The sequence below is a fragment of the Periophthalmus magnuspinnatus genome, chromosome 4 (assembly GCF_009829125.3).
Source record: "Periophthalmus magnuspinnatus isolate fPerMag1 chromosome 4, fPerMag1.2.pri, whole genome shotgun sequence".
Taxonomy (NCBI): domain Eukaryota; kingdom Metazoa; phylum Chordata; class Actinopteri; order Gobiiformes; family Gobiidae; genus Periophthalmus; species Periophthalmus magnuspinnatus.
The window spans coordinates 11,422,635-11,444,044 of NC_047129.1; the positions used below are offsets into that span (position 1 = coordinate 11,422,635).

A 21,410-nucleotide genomic window follows, 5' to 3' on the forward strand; every position below is an offset into this window, starting at 1 on the left:
ATATTTGTCAGTCATGGGTTATTCTGTGTAAAATAGTCCAGTGTGTTCAAAGACACCTGCTGTGCAGTTAATATCACCTTGAAGCTACAATTTCATTAATGGAATGATGGTGTGTAAACAGAGCAGTCCCACTTGATGGTTGTGTTGGGAGTCGTTGACATTTTCCTATGGACACTCTAATGACACAGGCGTTGTGATACGGCTGCTCTCTCAGACCGCAGAAGTCAGAAACAAATTCAGGTTAAGTGACTTTAGCTTTGTATGTAAACATGGTATATACAGTTTGCCCACAACAAGACACACGTGTTAAACTATATGCCTAAGACAAATACAGATATATGACTCAATTCAATGCAATTAACCTATGTAATTTTCATACTTTTAAGGCATATTAGGAAAATATGATGACTGTTTAAATAAATGTTGGGCACAGAGGCACCAGCAGATGGCAGCGGTAAACACTGTTGGAGCTGAGCGCTGATCTTATCTGAGTGTGCATTAGTATTCCTGGAGCAGAGCCTATTAAGTAAAAGGCAATTATGAAGAAGGGACGGAGAAAAGAGGAAAATGGAGGAGAGGAGGATGCCCACGGAGCTGCAGCGGCGCTGTTAAAGACAGAGAGAAGAGACTGGCAGAGAGAACAGCCCTACGGCCAAACACTATCTTCTAACAAATGCACTGCTGTGAGCTATATGAATTCATTAGTCTCCCTAAAGGTGGAGGCAGGAAGATATAATCCCAGGTAGAAACAAATAAAGACATACAAATTGGGAATTCAATTTAATTTAGCATGTATTCAAATAAACAAATTGGCTGATGGTGTGAATGCATTTCTGTACCTGTAGTTGCCAAGGTAAACTCCGTCAGGATTTAGCATGGGGACGATTTTGAAGATCACATGATCCCGAAGGATCTGTGCCACTGGGTGCTGGCTCACCAGGAAGTCAATCACACCTATTGAAGACACACAAACACACGGAAAAGAATAGATTTGAAGAGAAAAGCCAGGACGGACTGGCAGTTAATTGAGTTTTGTGAAACAAAAGGAGAGGGAAGGACAGTGAGGGGGCATCGTCAGAGTCAGGAGGAACAGGAGACGGAGCACCCAAATCAATACAAATGGAATGGAGCTGACGGCGATGGAAAAACAGACAGCACCCAGCGGGCGAGCAACCAACTCATCTGATTCGTAATGATGCACAACGCTCTAGGGTGCAGGTAGAGCATGTGTACTGTGATACTGCAGAAGTATATAAGTGTAGAGCCGTGCACAATGACATCTGACCTGTGTACGCTTTTAAATGTGGATTTAATCTTCCACTTCTTTTTAACCTTCACTTCTTTGAAACCCAGATATAGTGAAAGCCAGGACAAACATGATTGAAGGCACCAGTAGGTGATATAGAATCTATCAGATAGAATGCCAAGGCAGATTTTTCAGCTTATTATTTATACTTTTGCTTTTTTGAGAAATATTTTATACATCTTATAAGACTTACAATCTAAATGACAGCACATATATATGGTACCATTAGTAAACAAGACATGATCTTAGTTATAATGCAAAGTCTGCTTCAACCCATCATCCTATGAATCAATCTGACCTCTGACCTCACATTAAAACTTTACCTTGACAGACAAAAGAGGCAGGAGACTCTCCGGGGTGCACCCTAGATGTCAGGAAAACCAGCTTCTTCTCTCTCTCCTGGTTCAGATGGTCTGTAGACAGAAAGGCCAAGAATACACAATTAAAACAGTGTTTAAGATAGAAAAACATCACTCAGGTTGACCTGTCAATCCCACACACATGAATCAAACATCAAACCACAATTCAGATGAGAATATTCAACATGATGGTCAATTATACATCTGTGGGGTCAGCACATGCAGCAGCAGGTGTGAGCTGACCAAGACGTGATCTGAGCGTCATGACTCACTCTCAAATATCCACTTCACTGAAACTCATTATATTAAAAAAGTTTTGGTTTTTTTTCCACTTTTAACTTTTTCTGTTCAATTTCCTATTATTTAGAGCCTTTATGCAATGTCTCTTGTCTTTACCTCATGTTAAGCATTGACCTTATTCTGGCATTTGTAGCTGTTTTGAATGCAACACTCAAGTGTTGGGTTTGAGTGTATATTCTAGCACTTTGAGATATCCGAGGAGGAAATACAAGTGATACAAGTAATGCCATAAGCATGATGTGTATTAGTAGTACACTCTGAAGTGGTTCGATTGCTGCAGTTTTGAGAGTTGGAGTTTCTGTTCTAATCTGCACTTGCAAATGGATTAAAGTGATTGTGTGCCCCATTCTTATACAAACTTAATATCTTATTGATTCCTCTGGCTGCTTGTGCTGAGCAGAGAAAATGCTAATTAGCAACAGGCTATGCACCTTTCCTTCTCTTTAATTCCAATTTAGTTTAGTCTGTGTTTACGTGTGAATGTGTAGAGGGCTCATAAACAAAAAAGTTCAATTTAAGTGCTGTGCTAGTGATTTTATTTCCTTTTCTCTCCCTGCCCTTCACATAGACAAATGGCTTTGCCATTCAGGAGTCTCTGTGGAGTGGGGCGGGCCGCTTGTTGTAAATGTGAGTGCTTGCAGTCTGGCCAGCCGCTGGGCGCTTGGTGGCTGTGAAATTCCATCACTTAGAAATTCTCCTTTGGCCCGGACCCCAGGCCACCTCACGGACTCCTGATGCGAGCACATGGCAGTGTTGTACAAGGCAACTCTCCAATCAGCCGCACACTTCTCCACAGAAAAGCCAAGAACCCAGAAGTAGTGCGCCAAAGCAGAGGCAGCTGCCAAGGTCCTGACTGTCAGGGAATTCAAGCATCATGGTCATGCTACATTTAGTGTGAGAGCGGGTGCGGGCTCTGCAAGCTTACAATAGATCCACTGTTCATCCCACACGACTGTGAGAGTGTGACAGTCCATGTCTCCTCAGGGCTGCCACAAACGCTCCCCAAGTAGCTGTTGTGTTTATGTGTTGTCTGTATCTCTGCATTCCTCTGCATCTGCTGTGCCCAGCCAGGCATTGTAGCACTAAATTAAGCAGCACAGGCTGAAGGCCGCCCCAGAGCGCAGGGAACAGCCAATAACTACAGGTTGTGTGAAACATACAGTTACAATGTATGGTCGCCATTCAGCATTGAAGTTAAGGTCACAACAGTCGCGAAGCCTCACAGCACAGCACTGCAGTGGCACTTGGTGATCTGTAGGTGTCACTGTAGATCAGCAGGCTCAGCAGGGAGACCCCTGGACCACAGACTGAGGAACTGAAGCCTTCTGAAGTAACACAAAATGATCAAACTCTCTTTCACACAAAAACATTTCCTCTGTATTTGCTGACAGTTTGGAGAAATTGCAGCTGAAATGAAAACAATGCTGCAGCAGTAATTGCCTTCAGTACGGCGAGTAGAAGCATACAGTATTTAGGAAAACCGACACAGCATTCATGTCTTTAATTGAATGCATGGTCAATACTAATCCGTGCTGCTTCATTTAGATATAAATATGTATTCAGTTTTACAAGTGGTCTCCTGGAGTCTGATACGGATTGTGCTTTTATCACATTATGCAAAACAATAAAAACAAAGGTTACTTACTTGCTCGGATTTTCAAAATATAACGTTACCACTTCTACTACCTCCACAACTACTTTTCTTCCAACCACTGCTACTTAAGGCATATGAGATAACGATTAACCAGACTGAACTGCCTTTTTACTTTTTGGTTACACTTTTTGATAACTACACAAAATAGTATAGTTTATTAAGAATGATTCAGGCTTAGTAACTACTTAATGTGTTGGGAGTTAGGGTTAGGGCACTAATTAAGGCTTTGTACTTAATCAAGGGGTGGTGTGAGTTAGGATATTAATTAGCTTTATTAAGGCTAATTATTAAGGCTAATTAGGTGTACTTATTATAAAGTTTTGCATTTAATAGTTTTCAGTACTTCCATCTATCTATGCAAAATCCATGACTCAAAATTACAAATCTCTTTAACTCCCATTCCCGTCATTGCCAGCCTCAGTGGGCCTGTCTCAGAGGTTCAGGGGACACCAGCCCAAATACAATAAGAATTAACAAGACAAAGACATTAGTGGAGTACAGGACAGAGCTACAGTGAGTGAGCGAACGCAACCCAGGCAGAATTTATGCCCACACTTCCGAATCAAAACGCTCCCTCAGCACATTCCTCACCTGCCACAACCATGCACATTACACCTCCATTCTCCAGCGAGCACATCGAGAAAAAAAAGAAAAGAAAAACGTGATGTCAAACTGCGATCAGCTCTGATAAATATGTAAATGAGTGAGGAGACGAGGAGTGGAGGTGAGAAGCAACATAAATCTGGTGGTTTTGTGAAGGTCAGTCGTCGCTCTGGTCAGCGGTTTTCGTGACAGCGCTCAGGGAAGTTTGGGCCGGCTTTCACAAGTTTTGACGTGATGTAATTAATTGCGATCATCTTCATCATTCTTCGGAGCGGGTACAAAGGGAGACCCGTCACAACCCCGTCAGCCGTGGATTTGAATCAATGTACCTAATCTGAAAGGAAATGCAACTCAGGAAAATCAGGCATTTTACACAGTTTTTTTTTTTTTATTTTAAATCGAATGTGAAATTGATCGGATATGTTTAAGGAAGTGCAAAACGGTGCAAATACTGGACTCCATTAAAAAGAAAGAATCAGTGTTTTGAGAAACTGTGAGAAGTATAACACTGCATAGATAGCCTGTCCTTCAGATTTTGACCTGAAAATAGGCATAAGTTTCCCTGGGTTATCAGAAGTCCCAAAGTCCAAAGCAGTCGTACTGTGGTCGTAGTATCCACAGTGACTGGAATAGTTGTAGTAATAGTAAATATTGCAGTATATGTGAGTTGTATATTTGTAGTAGGACTTATGATGTTAACTAAGTATTCAGTGATTACTAATCCCCCTTTACTCACAGATTTGAAATCTTCAGTTGAACTTGATGTCAACTGTACATTTAGGATTTAGATCTGATAATAATGATGTTGGTGCAGTCAAATATTTGAAATAGCCTTATCATGTCAAAAAGAGGCAGAAACAGGAAGAATCCCCACTTAAACACTGAATAAACCTGTGAACAAAAGCAGCAAAGCATAGCAACCCATTTTAGAAAGTGGTCACAAAGCTATTTTTAGTTTCGTTTAAGACTAACAGCCACATCTGCAGCAACTACAAACACTGTCCTTGAAAAGAACCTAAAAAATAAACTTGGATTTAAAGGGTCTGTACTTGATTTTAATGTATTTTTGTCAAGATAAATGCTTTTTACATCATCCATCATAAAGTAAATGCAGCTAACATAGAAATACACTGAGACTATAATCTATATAATCTCTTCGTTTACTTAGCACTTTGTCTGGTATTAACTAACACAGAAGCTCCTGACAGGTCGCCATTTTATGTCCAATCAGGCAGGGACACCAACTGCCAACACCGTCCCAGACACTTGATTCTCTGTCGTGGTGCATTTTCAAAAGTGTCATAAAAACAAATGGTAAGCACAGATAAGAGAACTACAAGGAAATAACTGCGTGGCACTATCCCAGACAGTTGTTTCTGTTGTTTCTGTGTCACAGTGGCAGCAAGGACTAAGTGGGCGGGGCTAAAAGTTCAAACTAAACATATTCCTGAGCCCAAGCCCTTAAAAATAGAGAATGTAAACTCTTGAAAAGTTGTTAAAGCTTTCCTCCACACAATAAAACAACGATGTCAGAATGGCCACAGCCTTATGCCACATTATACCAGCACTCTCCAGCCAAGGCCCCCTTATATCTCTGCATCTGCCCCTTCTCTCTGCTTTGTGGATTTTTTACACTGTAATAAATTAGCTTCAGTTTGGCGCGATGGCAACAGGACACGGTCGGCTCCCTGCTCACTGCATCATATCGAGGATGGGCGCGGGCCGTAAATTGTCAATGGCGTTGAATTTATACAGAGCCTTGAGACGAGCTGCGGAGGCGTGTATTGCCCGGCCGAGTGATTCCCAACAAGCACCCCACATACCCCCGACTCCCCCCTCCTCACGCAGGCAACACCCACTACCTCCTCAAGGACATTCAGAGAGAAAGAAAGGTATAAGGATAACAAGACTAGTACAGAGGGCTCAACTGTGATAGGAGTTTTATGAAGCTATTTTTTTCTCCATAATTGTCCAGATCCCTCGCTTAAATTTTGTGTGGTTGTTTTTGTCCCAAACATAATCTGTTAAACTTATGAGACAATGCCAAGGCCAGCTGAAAAAGTCTGCCCTGTCTCTTCACTTGCTAACCAGCAACTCTGAGAGAGGACCCCCGAGATGACAACACTGTTAATTGTTTCACTTTGAGGTCTGAAACAAAGGAGCAGAACAGAGATATATTTGTACAGACAGCTGCATGCACAGATGCACAGACAGTGATTGGTGAAAAGTGGTGCAAAGCCAGAAAAACAAACAACACAACTGAGAGCAAAACACAAAAGGCTTTTTCATAGAGAGGACATTTCAAATTCCCAGGTTTGTTTAACTTTACATTTCTGTTTCATGAAATGTATCAGTTTTAAACATCATTACAACATAATTCAATGGAGATTCCAGTATTTTAGCCAAAACAAAATGTGTTACATTGTGCACATCCAAACTTGGTGTCATACACAGACCCATGTAAAGCATAATCGTGTTTATAATGAAAAATATACCTCAAAATTCTCAGCTGACAGACATGGTTTAAGCTGTTTTGGAGAAAAATTTCTGTTTTATCTTGGAACAGAAAAGATACATTTTTCTATTCTTGTCAGTATCGGCCACCCTAGTCCTTCCTCAAGCCTTACTTCCCCTGTCGCACCACCAGCATCAAAATTCTGTGTGTGTGTGTGCTTGTACAAAATACAGTACACCTATAAGGGATTTACGATGTCCAGACTTTGAAGACAGAAAGACAGTGGATGCCATGAGGGCCACGGAGGAGCGTGAGCAAAACAAAAGGGATAAAAGAGTGAGTGACTGAGGGGATGATGGGGGGGGGGGAGCAGAGGAAACCCTTGAGAAGACAGCATGTAAATACACCTACCACAGCCTCTTAAGTGGAGATAAAGAGGCAGCAGGATAAAAAGCTCTGAGCACCACATGATTACCGATCAATTTGGCGCAATCAAGTCCCCCCCCCCACACACACACGACAAGTCCCTGTGAAGCAGAGATTTGTGCTCCTCAAGGGCGGCCGCCATGACAGTGGAGGTCACAGACAGCAGAAGAGACAGGGACAGAAGAGGCAGTGATGGAGGAGTGTAATGCGTACAGCCCAGACCATAGCTCTGTAGCTCAGGCTGTAGGCTCGAGGGCCCACTCGTTATGGTAATAGGGAGGATCACTGTGGGATTCGCTGACCATGGACATGCTAAGGCTTGCCACAAATAGGTTCTTGAACAGTGATGATCTAAATGGTTGTTAAGGGCTTCTACATGCTTTAAATAAGAGAAAGAAGTGGTCACATTTAGCTGAAAGATGCAGATGTTTGCAAATGAGACCACAAAGGAATTATTCATGTTATTTCATGTTAAAGTTCGTGTTTCATGTCCAGCACTTGCTTATCTACATGCAGATTTTATTGCATTGTGTAAAATGTTGCACAGTATGGCTTTAAACATTTATCACTATGGAGACAAGCACCACCCCAACCAGAAAAATGAAATAATGCAATTTTAATCCAATATCAATGCTAAAATGCTAAATCAATACGGAAAATGCAAATCCTTGAGTCCAAAATACACGGATTTAATTTAAAACTAACTTTGCTTATTAAAGGTGAGATACTGTATCTTTCTTTTAGCCATCAAAGACTATAAACATGGAGATAGATCTATTATTTTCAAATGTCCATGAGCACATCCAGAGAAAGATCAACTTGCGCTATATAGTCCTATTCATCTTTATGAGTCTTATTCCTTTCTATAACTTCCACCATATACATTTTTCTATGACCTGACATCAAATAACATAAGAAAAGTGAAGGCTGTATGATGCCTGGGAGGTGGTCAGCATCTTCAGGCCTGTCCTCTGTGTTCAGAAGTGGTCATATCTCTTTCACTGACAGTGCTTTGTATGGCCCTGAGCTCTGACAATGAACGAGATAGACATGGACACAGAATTACAGACAGTGAGACAAAGAGGCCGCTCTGTCAACTATCAAAAGCAATAGTCCCTTTTAGCGATACGATATGGACGTCCAAGGCGGCTGGGTTTAGAGCCATTGGTCCTGACTTCTCCTCTCTGGCAAAATGATGACAGAAGGAGAGGCACATAAAACGGAGGGATGGCTGGTCTGTGCACGGCGTGATACAGAATCAGAGGCAGGCCAGTAATAGCCTTTTTTGAAGAATGCGCCACTGAACTTTAAGGGCCGTCTTGCTTGAAAGGACAAGTTACAAATAGAAAGAAAGGGAAGAGGGAAGAATGATTTCCCAGGGATATGCCCCCTGCTGGGCTGCCCTATCGCTGCGCCACACAGTCCAAGAATGTTCATGTGTGCGTTATAGATGCAGTGGGAGACAGCAAAAGGGCTAGCAGGGAACATGCAGTGGATAAGCCAATTCTGTGTAATTGTTCAAAGAGAGACTATATCGTGTGAGGGAACGCATAGGAAGATTTTAATCATGTCCTACAATAATACCGTGCAGTTCAATGTAGTTCACTGTATCTTTGCATTACTCAAACAAGCTATTTTAATATCACTTAGAAAATGTGCTTTCCTGATGACAATTTTAAAACGTTTACACAAAAGAAAAGGAAAAAAAAAGCTCAAGTATAGTGCTTTGGATGTTGTTTTATCTGTGCACTAATAGATAAACAGTATGTAAACCATATGCCTCAATGGTTGATGTGGTTTTTCTTGCACTATAGTGTATGTAGCCTTGATCTGAAAAGTGGAGCACTCAGACAGACGTATAGACCTAACTGGTTGCTGTATAGTTCTTTATTACTCTGTCTCTTCCGGCTTATCAATAATTTCTGAGGAACAACAATACGGGCCGGCTGAGGAAAACAACTATAGTGCATCCCAGCTTTAATAAAAACCGTCACACCTCCAGCTATGTCCTTCACTCAATACTCTGCTCATTCTTCTCCGTTCGATATACCAGCGCTCTTCATTTTTCTATCACACATTTCTTTGGTGAAGCGGAAAGTTCAGAACAAAGACTGCTTTTGATAACATGTAGCTCACATAGATACAATGACGTGCACATATACAATTCAGATTTGAACTGCGACCTGATGGAGCACGATCTATCAGGGCTAAACACCTGTGTGCAAATGCATTACTGCCAACATTTTACTGAGATAAAATTAGGGCAGGGTCAATATTATGTTCTAAAAGAAATGATTTTGATTCTATATTCAAATCACTAGATGGAACAAGAATGCTTTGGGAGGTCAGTAACTAACAATTATTGTCTAAGAATACAGTTTGAAGCCATTTCTGAACACAATACCAACAGTCTTTAAAGAGCCCATATTATGCTATTTTTTGATCTATGTTATAATGTTTCCCCATCAAATACATACCTGGAGTTGTGTTTTGTTTTACTGACACATTTAATAAACAAACCCTGTATATTTAGGCTGAGTTGTTCTCCCAAACTGACAATACTCTTTTCCCCCTTGTGCTCCACTGTGTTTTTAAACCCACACACCTTCACTACAATCATTTGGATCATTTTAGCCCTGGCATTTCCAATCTCTACTAAACTAAATGTAAAAGGTTCAACTATTTACTTGAAAACTACAGCGTCATAACATCACAAAGTGGAACAGAGCATTTTGAGCTTTGGAGATGTAGACAGACTAATAATAAAGGGCTACTCAAACATGTGTGAATGAAACAAAACACACATATTTTTGGTGAGGTAACAATATTAAAGGACCTTTAACATTTAGCTAAAATGAAACCATAAGTTGGTTGGTTAATAGTTATGTTTATCTTAAGATGTTATTTAAAATCCAACATTTTATGCAACATTTTAGAATCAAAGTTGTAGCTCTTTGTGGGGGTGATGGTTAATATAGGTGTTGTTGTGTTGTAGTGCAGTACTGTATATGGGCACTCATGTGTACATACAAACATTAGCTCCACCCGCAGCCAGCAGCAGCCGCAATGTCATTCAGCAGTTTAGTAACACACCATTACCTTGTTAATACCAGCCTAATGGGCAGTCTGCTATTTTAAAACTGCTGCCGTGTTTGTGCCATTAACATCCACTTAGAGCGCGCCTCAAATCAACAGGCCACTGGGAGCCTCCAAAACAACAACAGCGGAGAAAGCTAAAATAATACGCCTTCTTTTCCTCTAATGAATGTGCTGTTTTTACACTCTGACAGTAGGATCACAATAGTACTTCACATTACGTGGTGGACCAGTGGTTTTCACGCTGCAATAGAGATGCATGGGCCTCTTAAGTGTTCTTCAGTCTTTTCAAATCTCAGGTTTTAGCTCAGGCTTAGTCTTGCATTGTGTTTATTTTAATTAAACCTGGAAGCTGCTCCAGGTTTCTTAAAAATTCAAACTTTTCCAATAGAAGCTCACTTTTCCAGACCAGGCTCATCTTATGCTACGGTTTCCACAGTGCCTGACACAAAATGAGCCGCATATATTTAGATAAATAAGCCAGGTATATGGAGTAATTAACTTTTTGTCTTTATGTATTTGGCCCTGGTTTAGAGTAGACCTGGTTACACAAAGAATAACATATTTCTGGGTTTGTTTTTGCCCATTGGTTTGGAATGTTACAGATTTAGTCCAAATTTTAACCTACTATGTTAAAGCGTTATATCCACGACATTCAGCTTTAAATCAACAGTTAACGAGTCTGCTAATTCCATCTTGAACTAATCTTAATAAACTGGTACAAACATGACAGTCCACAGCCTGTGGGCCTTTCTCCTTCATTCTCCATCTCAAAGTAAATCAGCTCTATCAGAAGCAGCAGCCGCCCGTGTGTCTGAAGTCGTAGCGGAGGCGAGAGAGGAGTCCTGCCGTCCACCACCACGCTTCTCTTTGAACCATGGCTACGTTCAGCTCTTTAGTGATTTCCAAGGCTTTCAGTTGTATATCAGCACCGCTAATGGCTATTTCTCTTTCACACTGGTTCAGATACTTTTAAGCTCCAAGCAGCAGTGCCGGGGGATGAACGGAGGAATTCACACTGTTTTGTGGTTATTTGACTTGAGCGAGGAGATTCCCAAGAGTTTAATTATCTGCTAAAGTTGATCGATGGGTCTGCATTAGTATCACTAAAGAAAATATGATGGTTTGAGCACTTTCTGTTTCAGCTAAATCTGATATTATCTTTGCTTTTCACGTAATGTTGGGCCATTGAAATAACTGTATTGAAGTCCTCCCTCAGGCTGTAAATGAACTGCTTTAATACTGTGGTATTGTTTTGTGTGATTAAAAAGTTAAAGTTATCCCTAATCTCTTTGTGAGTTCACTTGAAAGGATTTCAATGCACTCCAACACCTGCTGATAATACATGCCCTGCTAAAGCTGGCATCAAATGACTCTGATAACATCAACGCTTATCTGGGGAAATAAAATGATGTCTGAAACATATAAAAATGATTTATGAATGCTACACAAATACAGTTTAACAAAAGGCAAAAATCTTAATTAAAATTATAGAGATGGTTTTCACAGTTGCTCGACAAATTGGGTACTTGTGAGTGTCTTTTCCGTGATTGAATATTGAATTAAATGAGCACTGAAATGGTAATTGAGCTGATGATGGCTGATTGGCTGTCTCGATGTAACCATCTCGCGCTGATTGGTTTAGGACGAACGTGGTTGCTATGACAACAGGCTCATGTAATTACTGTGTATTGAAATGGATATGAAATGTGTATCGGCCTGTCTGTATGTGTTTGTGCTTGTTTGAAGAGGCAGGCCTTTTCAGTTGCTTTGATCAGGAAAATGTTAAGATTATAAACAGGACTTTTAGGAGAAATTAATACTATTTAATCAGAATATATATATATATGCACAAGGCGGACACTGGAGCTGATTAGCCTCCACATGTAAACCCATACATAGGGAATGATGTCAGGGTAAAATATTCAGACTAGTTTCACAACTCAATTAGAGTCAGTACAACTTATCTATCAATCACGTCCAGGGAAATGTCAAGTCTTGATGGTTTTTACAAACCTATATTAAAAGAGGTCTTTAATATTACCTTCAACAAAATTATAGAATGTAGTATGTTATACTTTGTTCTATGCTATACAATTTTTTAAAAAGCATGATTAAGTTAGAATAAATGACAGTAGCTCAGCCGGTAGAGTGTTTGTCCAGGTTGGTAGATTGAATCCAACTCTCAACATAAACATGGTTGAGTGGTCAGATTCACTGACCCATAGATCGTGGTGTCCTTGGGCATGACACGTAACCCCCGACACCCCCATTGTCAGCGTACACTGGTGTATGAATGTGTGTGTGGATGGGTGAGTGGTTCCTTGATGTAAAGCTCTTTGAATGCTTTGAAGGTGGAAATGTGCTATGTAAAAATGTGACCATAAGCCATTTGCTATAAAAATGCTATTGTTAATACTTCTACTACTATACTACTAGATATTGACATTCATTTGGTTTATTTGTTTGAAGGAGGACACATAATCATGTGCTCAGGCTGTTCTTGTTTTTCTGTCCATGCTCTTACATATAGGCTACGACTGAACAGATGACTGTGTCCCACCTCGACTGGCCCAGTGCAAATCCATCAGGCTTAAGCAGAGGCCAGGTGAGTGCAGCAGCAGCCCCGACGTGACCTTTGACCTCCAGACTCCTCGATAACATGACATCGCAGTAGCACCTGTGTCCCAGTACAGGAGTTCACATGGGGCCACTGCTGACCCCAAAGCAGGTCACACGCTACCAGAAGTGATCCTCAAAGACACAGGGAGATATTACTCAGTCCAAAAGTATTTGACCATTCAAAAGATTAGCCAGATTTGTCAAAATGTTCACAATTTATCTGGAATAATATTTGTTTACCTGCAGATGCATTTTTAGTGCTTGTATTAAAATGTTCAGATAAGGAGGAGAGCAACTGAGGCACTCTTTGACATCTTTGTGATACAGAAAGAGTTGTTGAAATGTACGCTGCAACTTCTTGTTACTTAATCCTAACAGCCAGGTCTGACACTCCTCCAGTCCATAAAATGAATTCAGTTGAAATACATCCACTCAAAGGCCCTTCACGGGGAATTAAACTGGAGAGTAGAAAAACAGAAAATTATGCGGGGCCCTGCAGAAAAACATCTCAAATAAAATAAATCAAGATCCCAAACTGTGACAAATCACCACAGCACAAAAACACAGAGGGGACGAGCACGGCATCCTGGGTAATCTGTTTTCCTGCTATCTGCTGCTCTTCTCCTGATACTGAAGGAGGCTATAGGGGAGTCAGGTGGCCCGATCACACTGCGCCTGCAGCAGATTAGAAAATGGTGATGCAATATTAATTGGTGATGGGGAGTGCTTGGTTGTCCAGGGTTTTTCTCCCAGAAGAAAGGCTGTCAGGAGCGGGGAGAGACAGGCGGCATGAGTCCCTGACCTTGTCTGTCAGCAGGAGGAGGAGGACAAGAGCGAGGGGACGAAGAGCGCTATGGTCCCAGTGACATCCAGATCAACACTCTGCCAGTCTACGGCAAGTCTGCTGGGACATATCCCAACCAGCGGCAGAATAAGAGGAGGAGATAGCATTATGGGATCAAATATAAATGCATAGAAATTGTTAAGACTTCAAGACTCTTCTCTGACAACCTTTTAAATTTAACAATACAATGTCACTAAAATAGACATAAAACAATTTAATGGTTCCTTTACTGACTCCTTATGGAAAAAGGTGCATTTATTAAGTGATTTATTGTCCATCAAAATGTAATTAGTTCATCCTCAACCCATAAATTACTTTTGTCATTTGTAGCGTCCTTTAGAGTTAACCTTCTCACATACTAACAGACGATGTGAAAGGAAACAATATTCTTGGTAATATCAGGCTTGAATTTATAAAGCCAGTGTATGTATTTGGTCAGTTTAGTGCGTCACATACAGCCTAAATAACACAGTTACATTCAGGACTTCTGTTTTAATTTCTTTAAATGATAAAAATGTTTGCAGCTGTTTATAACACTGCCAACTGTGTGAAAACCAGTATTGTGGCAGACCAAATATGAACCCAGACCCTCACACACAGCGCAGACAGTGAGAGTAAACAGGCCCATGACGATGTGTGCCCAGACATAACACTGACATGACACCAAACAAGATCTGCAAGAGCCCGGCTCCGCACACTTAGCAAAACAGGAGATTAAGTGCTGACAGCTAACGTCCCACCAGCAAATATCTCCCCTCACTTTGCTGGTGTGAAAAGTGGATTTGAGATAGTGCTGGGGCTAAACAAGGCGACGCAAGCATATGGCTGTGTTATCTGGGGACACAGAAGCACCGGACACATGTCATCTTCAATTAACCCTCTCCCATCTGTCTGACGCAAACAACTAGGTCATAGCAGCGCTGTCAAAGCACTGCCCATATTAAACATGCCTACCTGCAGAAACTTTGTTATTTTTCCCTAGTGACATACACCAAATGCAAACTTTAACCGCCTGCTGTCAAATCACATCTACTGTATTAAATTTTCAATGCAACGTACTTCAATTATTCAAACGAGGGAGAGGTTTGCGGTGCAGTGCAGACAGTGTCATGGAGTTCTCGTGACATGCCACAGAATGACTCCCCAGAGAGCTGCTATAAGTTTCAGTGCTAAGCTCAACACAGCTGGTTGAAAAAGGTTAAAACACTTAATGAATGTAAAGTGCAGAGACATGTGTCGACGCAACATGCCGTACAATCACCAAAATGCCAGCCCAGAGTCAATATCATAGGCGGTAATGTATTTGAAACCAGATGGACTGACTTAAAACTACATGTAACCTTCACTTAACCTATTTCTGCTATTATTCTCATTTGAGTGATTGGTTTAATTAATTTGAATTGAGAAAGAAGGCTCTAACACTTTACCAATATATAAGTCTGGCACATATCCCAACAAGTCATCAAGCCAACCACCCATCAGCCAATATCACTTCTTCACTTGATATAAAAAGGTACACACTCAGAGCATGTTTGCTTAATCCTGCAATCAAGACATTTATGTTTTTATCTACCCCCTATCCACACCCACTGCCCTGTACTCATGGTCCATTATTAACCCTTTAAGGACTGAGCACATTATAGACCAGTATAGCTCGCCTTTATTCTTTTTTAGCCATAAAAATCATGTTAAAGGAAGTATCAGCATGTACTTTTGCCTTTTTTCACATAACTACCTCTATTTTACATATCCATTGGTATTTTTCCTTTGATGCATCACAGCACCTGCGCTCTGATTGGTCATCTTTGAGGGACAACGTAAGCACATTACCATAATGACAGTAAAATATTTAAAGAGCCCCGTGCCTCTGCTTTGAGATGCCGTTTGAATTTACAATGAACAAAATGTAAAACAATAATCTAGAGTAGGCAATACAATCGATGAGAAAACTAGATTACAGTGTTTTATTGTATTATACCTGAAACTTATCAATGCAATAGTGACTGAATGAACAGTTTTGATTCTAAAAATACTAGACATCATATTGCGCTTTAAACTTTGTTGTTTCTTTCTTATTACTCCTTAAATAAACAATATGTCAGTAGCATTATTGGTGCCTGCTATATACGATCCAAAGAGGCAGGAGGGGCATATGGGTTTGTGTGCGCTAGACGAGAATAAAATGTCATGCCTTTACACCACATCCTTGAGTCTGACAAATGAGACCCTGGCTGCGCTTGAGTGTTGGCAGTTACCTGTGAAAGAATGCATCAATCCAATTGGCTCTCCTGTCTGCTCTGTCACCACTGGCACACGCCCCCATATACATACACACACACATATATATATATACACACACAACCATAGGAAACAAAAGACAAACAAAACAGGAACCCATGCAGCGTCAAGAGCTAGCCCACCTCTGTGCTCCTATCCTTATTTTTGTGTCTCCTTCTTCTTGCCCTGGCTCCCTTCCTCCCATCACTTCCATCACATATCAACACCTAGCCCCGGGTGCAGGTGCGAGGCTGCCGTGAACTGCCAGCTCCCCAGTCTCCTTTGCTTAAGCACGCGCACACAAAAGCTGATTGTGTCACAGCTTGGCTTCTTGCACACATCCTTTTTTTTTCCACACCCGGTGAATGGTCTCTCCGCACACAACCAGCTTGATCAGACCAGCGCTGTCAACAAGTAAAGCAAGACTAACCAAGGGTGCTAAAGATGGGGAAACACTCGCAAGGGACTCACAAGCTAGAAAACAGAAGAAAATGGATCAAATACTAAGAGGATTTCAGCTATAAATATCTTAGAGCTTACAATACCCACACACTAAAGATTTTTCCTTTCATGTAGTTGAACCACATTCTATGTTTTTATCTGCAACAAATGTTCAGGAAGTGACAAGCATTGTTCTCAAGTGTAAAGGTAAGACATCCAGAGATTGTCATGATATTGATATGGCATTAATAAAAAAGGTAATAGATAACATAGCAAAACCTCTGACGCATATCTGCAACTTATCATTTCAGTCAGGTCAGTTCCCCCAAAAAATGAAAACCGCAAAAGTAATTCCAATATTCAAAAGTGACAACAAACACTGCTTTACGAATTACAGACCAATCTCTTTACTACCACAGTTTTCAAAAATTCTTGAAAAACTGTTTAATTCACGTCTCGAAACATTTTTAGATAAGCATCAAATTATCAACGAGAGACAATACGGGTTTAGAGCAAAAAGAACAACTCCAATGGCAATCATTGATGCAACAGAGGAAATCACAAATGCATTGGACCAAAAACAATATGCTATTGGTATCTTCATAGACCTGAAAAAAGCTTTCGATACCATCAATCATGATATTTTACTAAAAAAGCTTGAACGATATGGGATCAGAGGACTAGCCGGTAACTGGTTACGAACGTATCTCACAAAGAGAGAACAATTTGTACAGATGGGAGTGCACACTTCTGATATGCTTGGTATTGCTTGTGGAGTTCCCCAGGGCTCCGTTTTGGGGCCAAAACTGTTTAATATATACATAAATGATATCTTTAATGTATCCCCGTCATTAAAACTTATCTTATTTGCGGATGATACTAACATATTTTACAGTAGTCCAAATTACAATGAACTCATTTGTACTGTAAACAAGGAACTTGATAAAATAAAAAAGTGGATGGATTGCAACAAATTATCGCTTAATTTAAAGAAGACAAAAGTTATGCTTTTTGGAAATTTAAAAATTAATACAGAGCTACCAATCCTGATTGATGATGTTCAAATTGAAAGTGTAAATGAGATAAAATTTTTGGGTGTTATAATAGACAATAAATTATCATGGAAAGCCCATATTAGACAAATAAAAAGCAAAATCTCAAAAAGCCTCGCAATAATAAATAAAGCAAAAAACTACCTTGATCAAAATGCCCTACGTACTTTATACTGTTCCTTAGTACTCCCATACCTCACTTATTGTGTTGAAGTGTGGGGGAATACTTACCAATCTACACTTAATCCACTAGTTGTATTACAGAAACGTGCTTTGCGAATCATCCATAAAGTCGGATACTTGGAGCACACACATGCTTTGTTCATATATTCAAAGCTCCTAAAAATTCCTGATCTTGTAAAATATGTTACATTAACTATACTATTTAAAGCTTCCATAAACGTGTTACCGAGTAAGCTGCAAGTTCTGTTTACAGCCAAAGAGAGAACATACAATCTTAGAGAATATGAGAAATTCAAATTGCCTAAAGTTAGAACTACTCGAAAAAATTTCTGTGTATCGGTATGTGGTGTTAAACTTTGGAACAGTCTGGATATACACATCAAGCAATGCCATAGTATCAGTACGTTCAAGCATCGATATAAAAATATGATCTGGTCGCAGTATCTAGAGGAAGAGTCCTAATATAATTTCAGTAATCTTGTAATGCTGGCTTGTATCTGCCATTTCTTTACCATTGTTGGTATCTGTTGTCCATCACCATTGTTGGTATTGTTGTCCATTACCATTGTTGTATTTTGCTGTCCATTACTATTGTCGTATTTATTGTCCATTACTATTGCTGTATTGCTGTTCATTACCATTGTTGGTATTTACTGTCCGTTACCATTGTTGGTATTAATAACTTTCCTTACCATTGTTGGCACCTTATCCAATATGATGTAACACATAAGTTGCATGAGTCTAACTCATAGTCCCCAATGCAATCATGTAATACAATCATGAAAAGGAAGTAAAGTATGCTAAAATTAAGAAATAATAGCAGAGGGGGTGGGATTAAATAAGTTTTCTTCTTCCCACTCCTTTTTGGGCAATCGGAGATACTCTTTTTTTTGTGTGTGTTTTGCTGTCTGTTTTTGTTTATTTTTCCTTGTCTCTTGTATCATGTTGATTGACATCGATTGTGGCTGCCTAGGCTATGCAAGAGAAAAGATGTCTATTTGCCCAAGACAAATAATAAAAAAAAAAACAAAAAAAAAAAACCAGTGTATCAAAGTGACCATACTGGAGTTTATGACATGAAAATATACTTGATACTGAGTAGGGGTGGGAGATACACCGACAAATGAATATCAACAAAAGACATCTGCTTCTTTTGATAGTAAGTCTTCATTGTAACTGGTTAAATCCACCTGTCACTAACCCAGAGTCTTACAGAGGCTGACATATGGGAGAAAAGTGTCTGGAGCATAGAGCTGCATTCAAGAGAAAATGTGTGAATCGTGAAATGTCGATTTAATCAAAATAGCAGATGGTCACAAGATTGAGATCACAATTTGATTTTTATCACTATATCCCTCAGCCCTAATACAGAGTTTGTTTAAATGATCAGTTCTTCCGTAAAGGCTTAAGACTAAATGTCAGTGTGGTACAAACCCTGGCAGTACAGACGTGGATATGTGATTAAGACAAGGCTACAAATAATATGTTCTGTTTTGGTATGGTATGCTATAAACATGTTCATTTAAAGTATTACTTACAACTTTTTGGCGCTTTCTACTATGTTAAACATTGTTCAAAAATCTGCCTGTGGTTTTATATGTCATCCATGCATGTTTGAGTAATTTAGCGATCTCTCTAGGACCCTATTCAAATCCTCCTTATGGTTAGCTGTACCATCTGTCCAACGCTCCGCCCACAAGCCTCCATCACCCATGCTCCCAAAATACAATTCTCCATAAATATACAAAAGCATGATACAAACAATACACTACAGCTTTACAAACCTGATGCAATGTGCAGTAGTTTCATTAGTGGAACGTAACTGAAACGTGATAGCGCTCTGACGGTGGGGTGACTTTTAACTCAGAGTATCAAAAAACGAAAGTGAAACGTATAAAACATGTTAATGCTTTGTTTTTGGTGAAATTAGCATTTTCAAAACAATTAGCGATAACATGCTGATCTAAAAATATTTCGTGTTTGCAGTTAACCCTATAAAAGTAAAATACCCCCTCTTTAAAGTTCAGAAGTATAATAACAATTAACCTTTCTGATAATAGAGAGTGACAAAACGCCAGCGAGATAACGTGTACATTTAGATTGTTATTAACAAGAAAATTAAACAAGCGAAGATAAAAAGATACTGTAACGTGCATGTGAATGCCACAGCATTGATGATTTTAATGAATGTCATATGAACACTGTAACATAAATATAGATTATGCAATGCAGGTGATATCACAGATTAGTAAATTGTACAGTAAGAAAAACATTCTCCATTGGTTCTTAGGCTCTGACAACTGTGGACTGTGGTTGACATGTACAGCTGTGAACATGGAGATGGCGTGAATGTTTGACCTGCCCTGTGGTCATCTCGCAGCTTCAAACAAGACTGTCATTAACACCAGGTCATTAGTGCAGAGGGACGGCCTCTGTGCCACTGGAGATGGAGGCTGGGGGCAGACACAAGGTTTATTTTGGCCCATAATGTATACTTGTCATTTTAAAAAAAGATCTTATTTTTAATGCATGCCTTTATTTTTACTTCATCATATCTTATATTTACTGTTATTATTTATTGTTTTGTTGCACCTCACTGCCAAAGCAAGTTCCTAGTTTGTGCATTCTGTTCACTGACTACAGCAATAAAAAATATTGTGATTCTGACAACAAGTGACAAATAGCTCTAATAGGATTGAGAAAATAAAAGGAGCTATAGCATAATATGATAAAGCACATTCTGTTTTGCCCCAGTAAAGATAAGTTGTAAAAGCTCCTCTCAGAGTCAAAGTAAGACAAGCTGTGTGCTGTCTAAATCTAATTACAAAGCATTTTTATCTTCTATGAACCAGGAAGTAAGACTGTTTGTTGCACACACTATTAGCATACTAGTTGACAGCAAAACTCCACCCTGGCCTCTGAAAGTTGTGAAGAGCACTTATAAATTCTTTGTGGTGAATAAGATGCGAAGAATACATCAGGAAAGTAAGGAATAACTCTGGACTGGTGCAAACTGTTTTAAATAAACTAGTTCTGTTTTTCACATTTTAAGACAAAAAATCAGGTACAAGTATCATATATCCAATGAGCTAATTCATTTCCCATGTGCCGCTGAAATAAACAAAACTGATTGCATGGCTCTGTGACTTCTACCAGACAACTTATCTTTACTACTGAAGAACAATGGAGGTCTAGACAAGAAGAACTTTACCAGAATAAGTGTGTGTCTATATATTATTGCCTTTGCATTGGATCTTTACATAAAATGTCCAAAATAAATACGTACAGACCAAAGATTAAAGTACACTTTTGTCCAATGAAAAGTCTAAAATGATCCTTTTTGAATGTGTTAGATGGACAAGTCCAATTGCTGCTGGGGTAGAAATGGTCTAATTTATCTCATCTAATTAATTATGGTGGAACTGTGAGGAGGAAGAGTTCCCCTTGTCAGTCAGTGGTCCTCTCTAGGTCTGGAGCCAGTCGACAGCAGGAATGAGCAGATAAAGTCACACAGCCCGACGCGGTTTGAAGTCCCCCTCTATTCTCCCACTGATTCTCCTCGCCTGTTTAGCCCGCTTCACATTACCATTTAAATAAAGAGCGGCCGCTAAATGACCACTGCTACCACATAAAACGAGAAATATAATTGTTTTTCTGTCTCTGGGCACTTTATTCTTTTTCCCTTTTAAACTCAACGTCCTCATCAATTTTAATTTGTTTAGTCTGGGGGAGCTGAAGATAAACGTGCACATAAATTCAAATACAAAAACACCATTCATCTTTGATTACAAG

The 21,410-nt window shown here is 39.8% G+C and overlaps 1 protein-coding gene across 1 annotated transcript in view; it reads right to left on the minus strand.

Annotated features, from left to right (window-relative positions):
- Nucleotides 1–21,410, minus strand: part of agbl4 (AGBL carboxypeptidase 4) — a 200,689-nt gene that overhangs the window by 22,636 nt on the left and 156,643 nt on the right. The window contains exons 7-8 of the mRNA XM_055221304.1: nucleotides 1,630–1,719; nucleotides 840–954 (exon numbers count right to left, since the gene is read on the minus strand). Of these exons, the coding sequence (XP_055077279.1) occupies nucleotides 840–954; nucleotides 1,630–1,719 (205 nt within the window). The remainder of the gene's footprint in view (nucleotides 1–839; nucleotides 955–1,629; nucleotides 1,720–21,410) is intronic.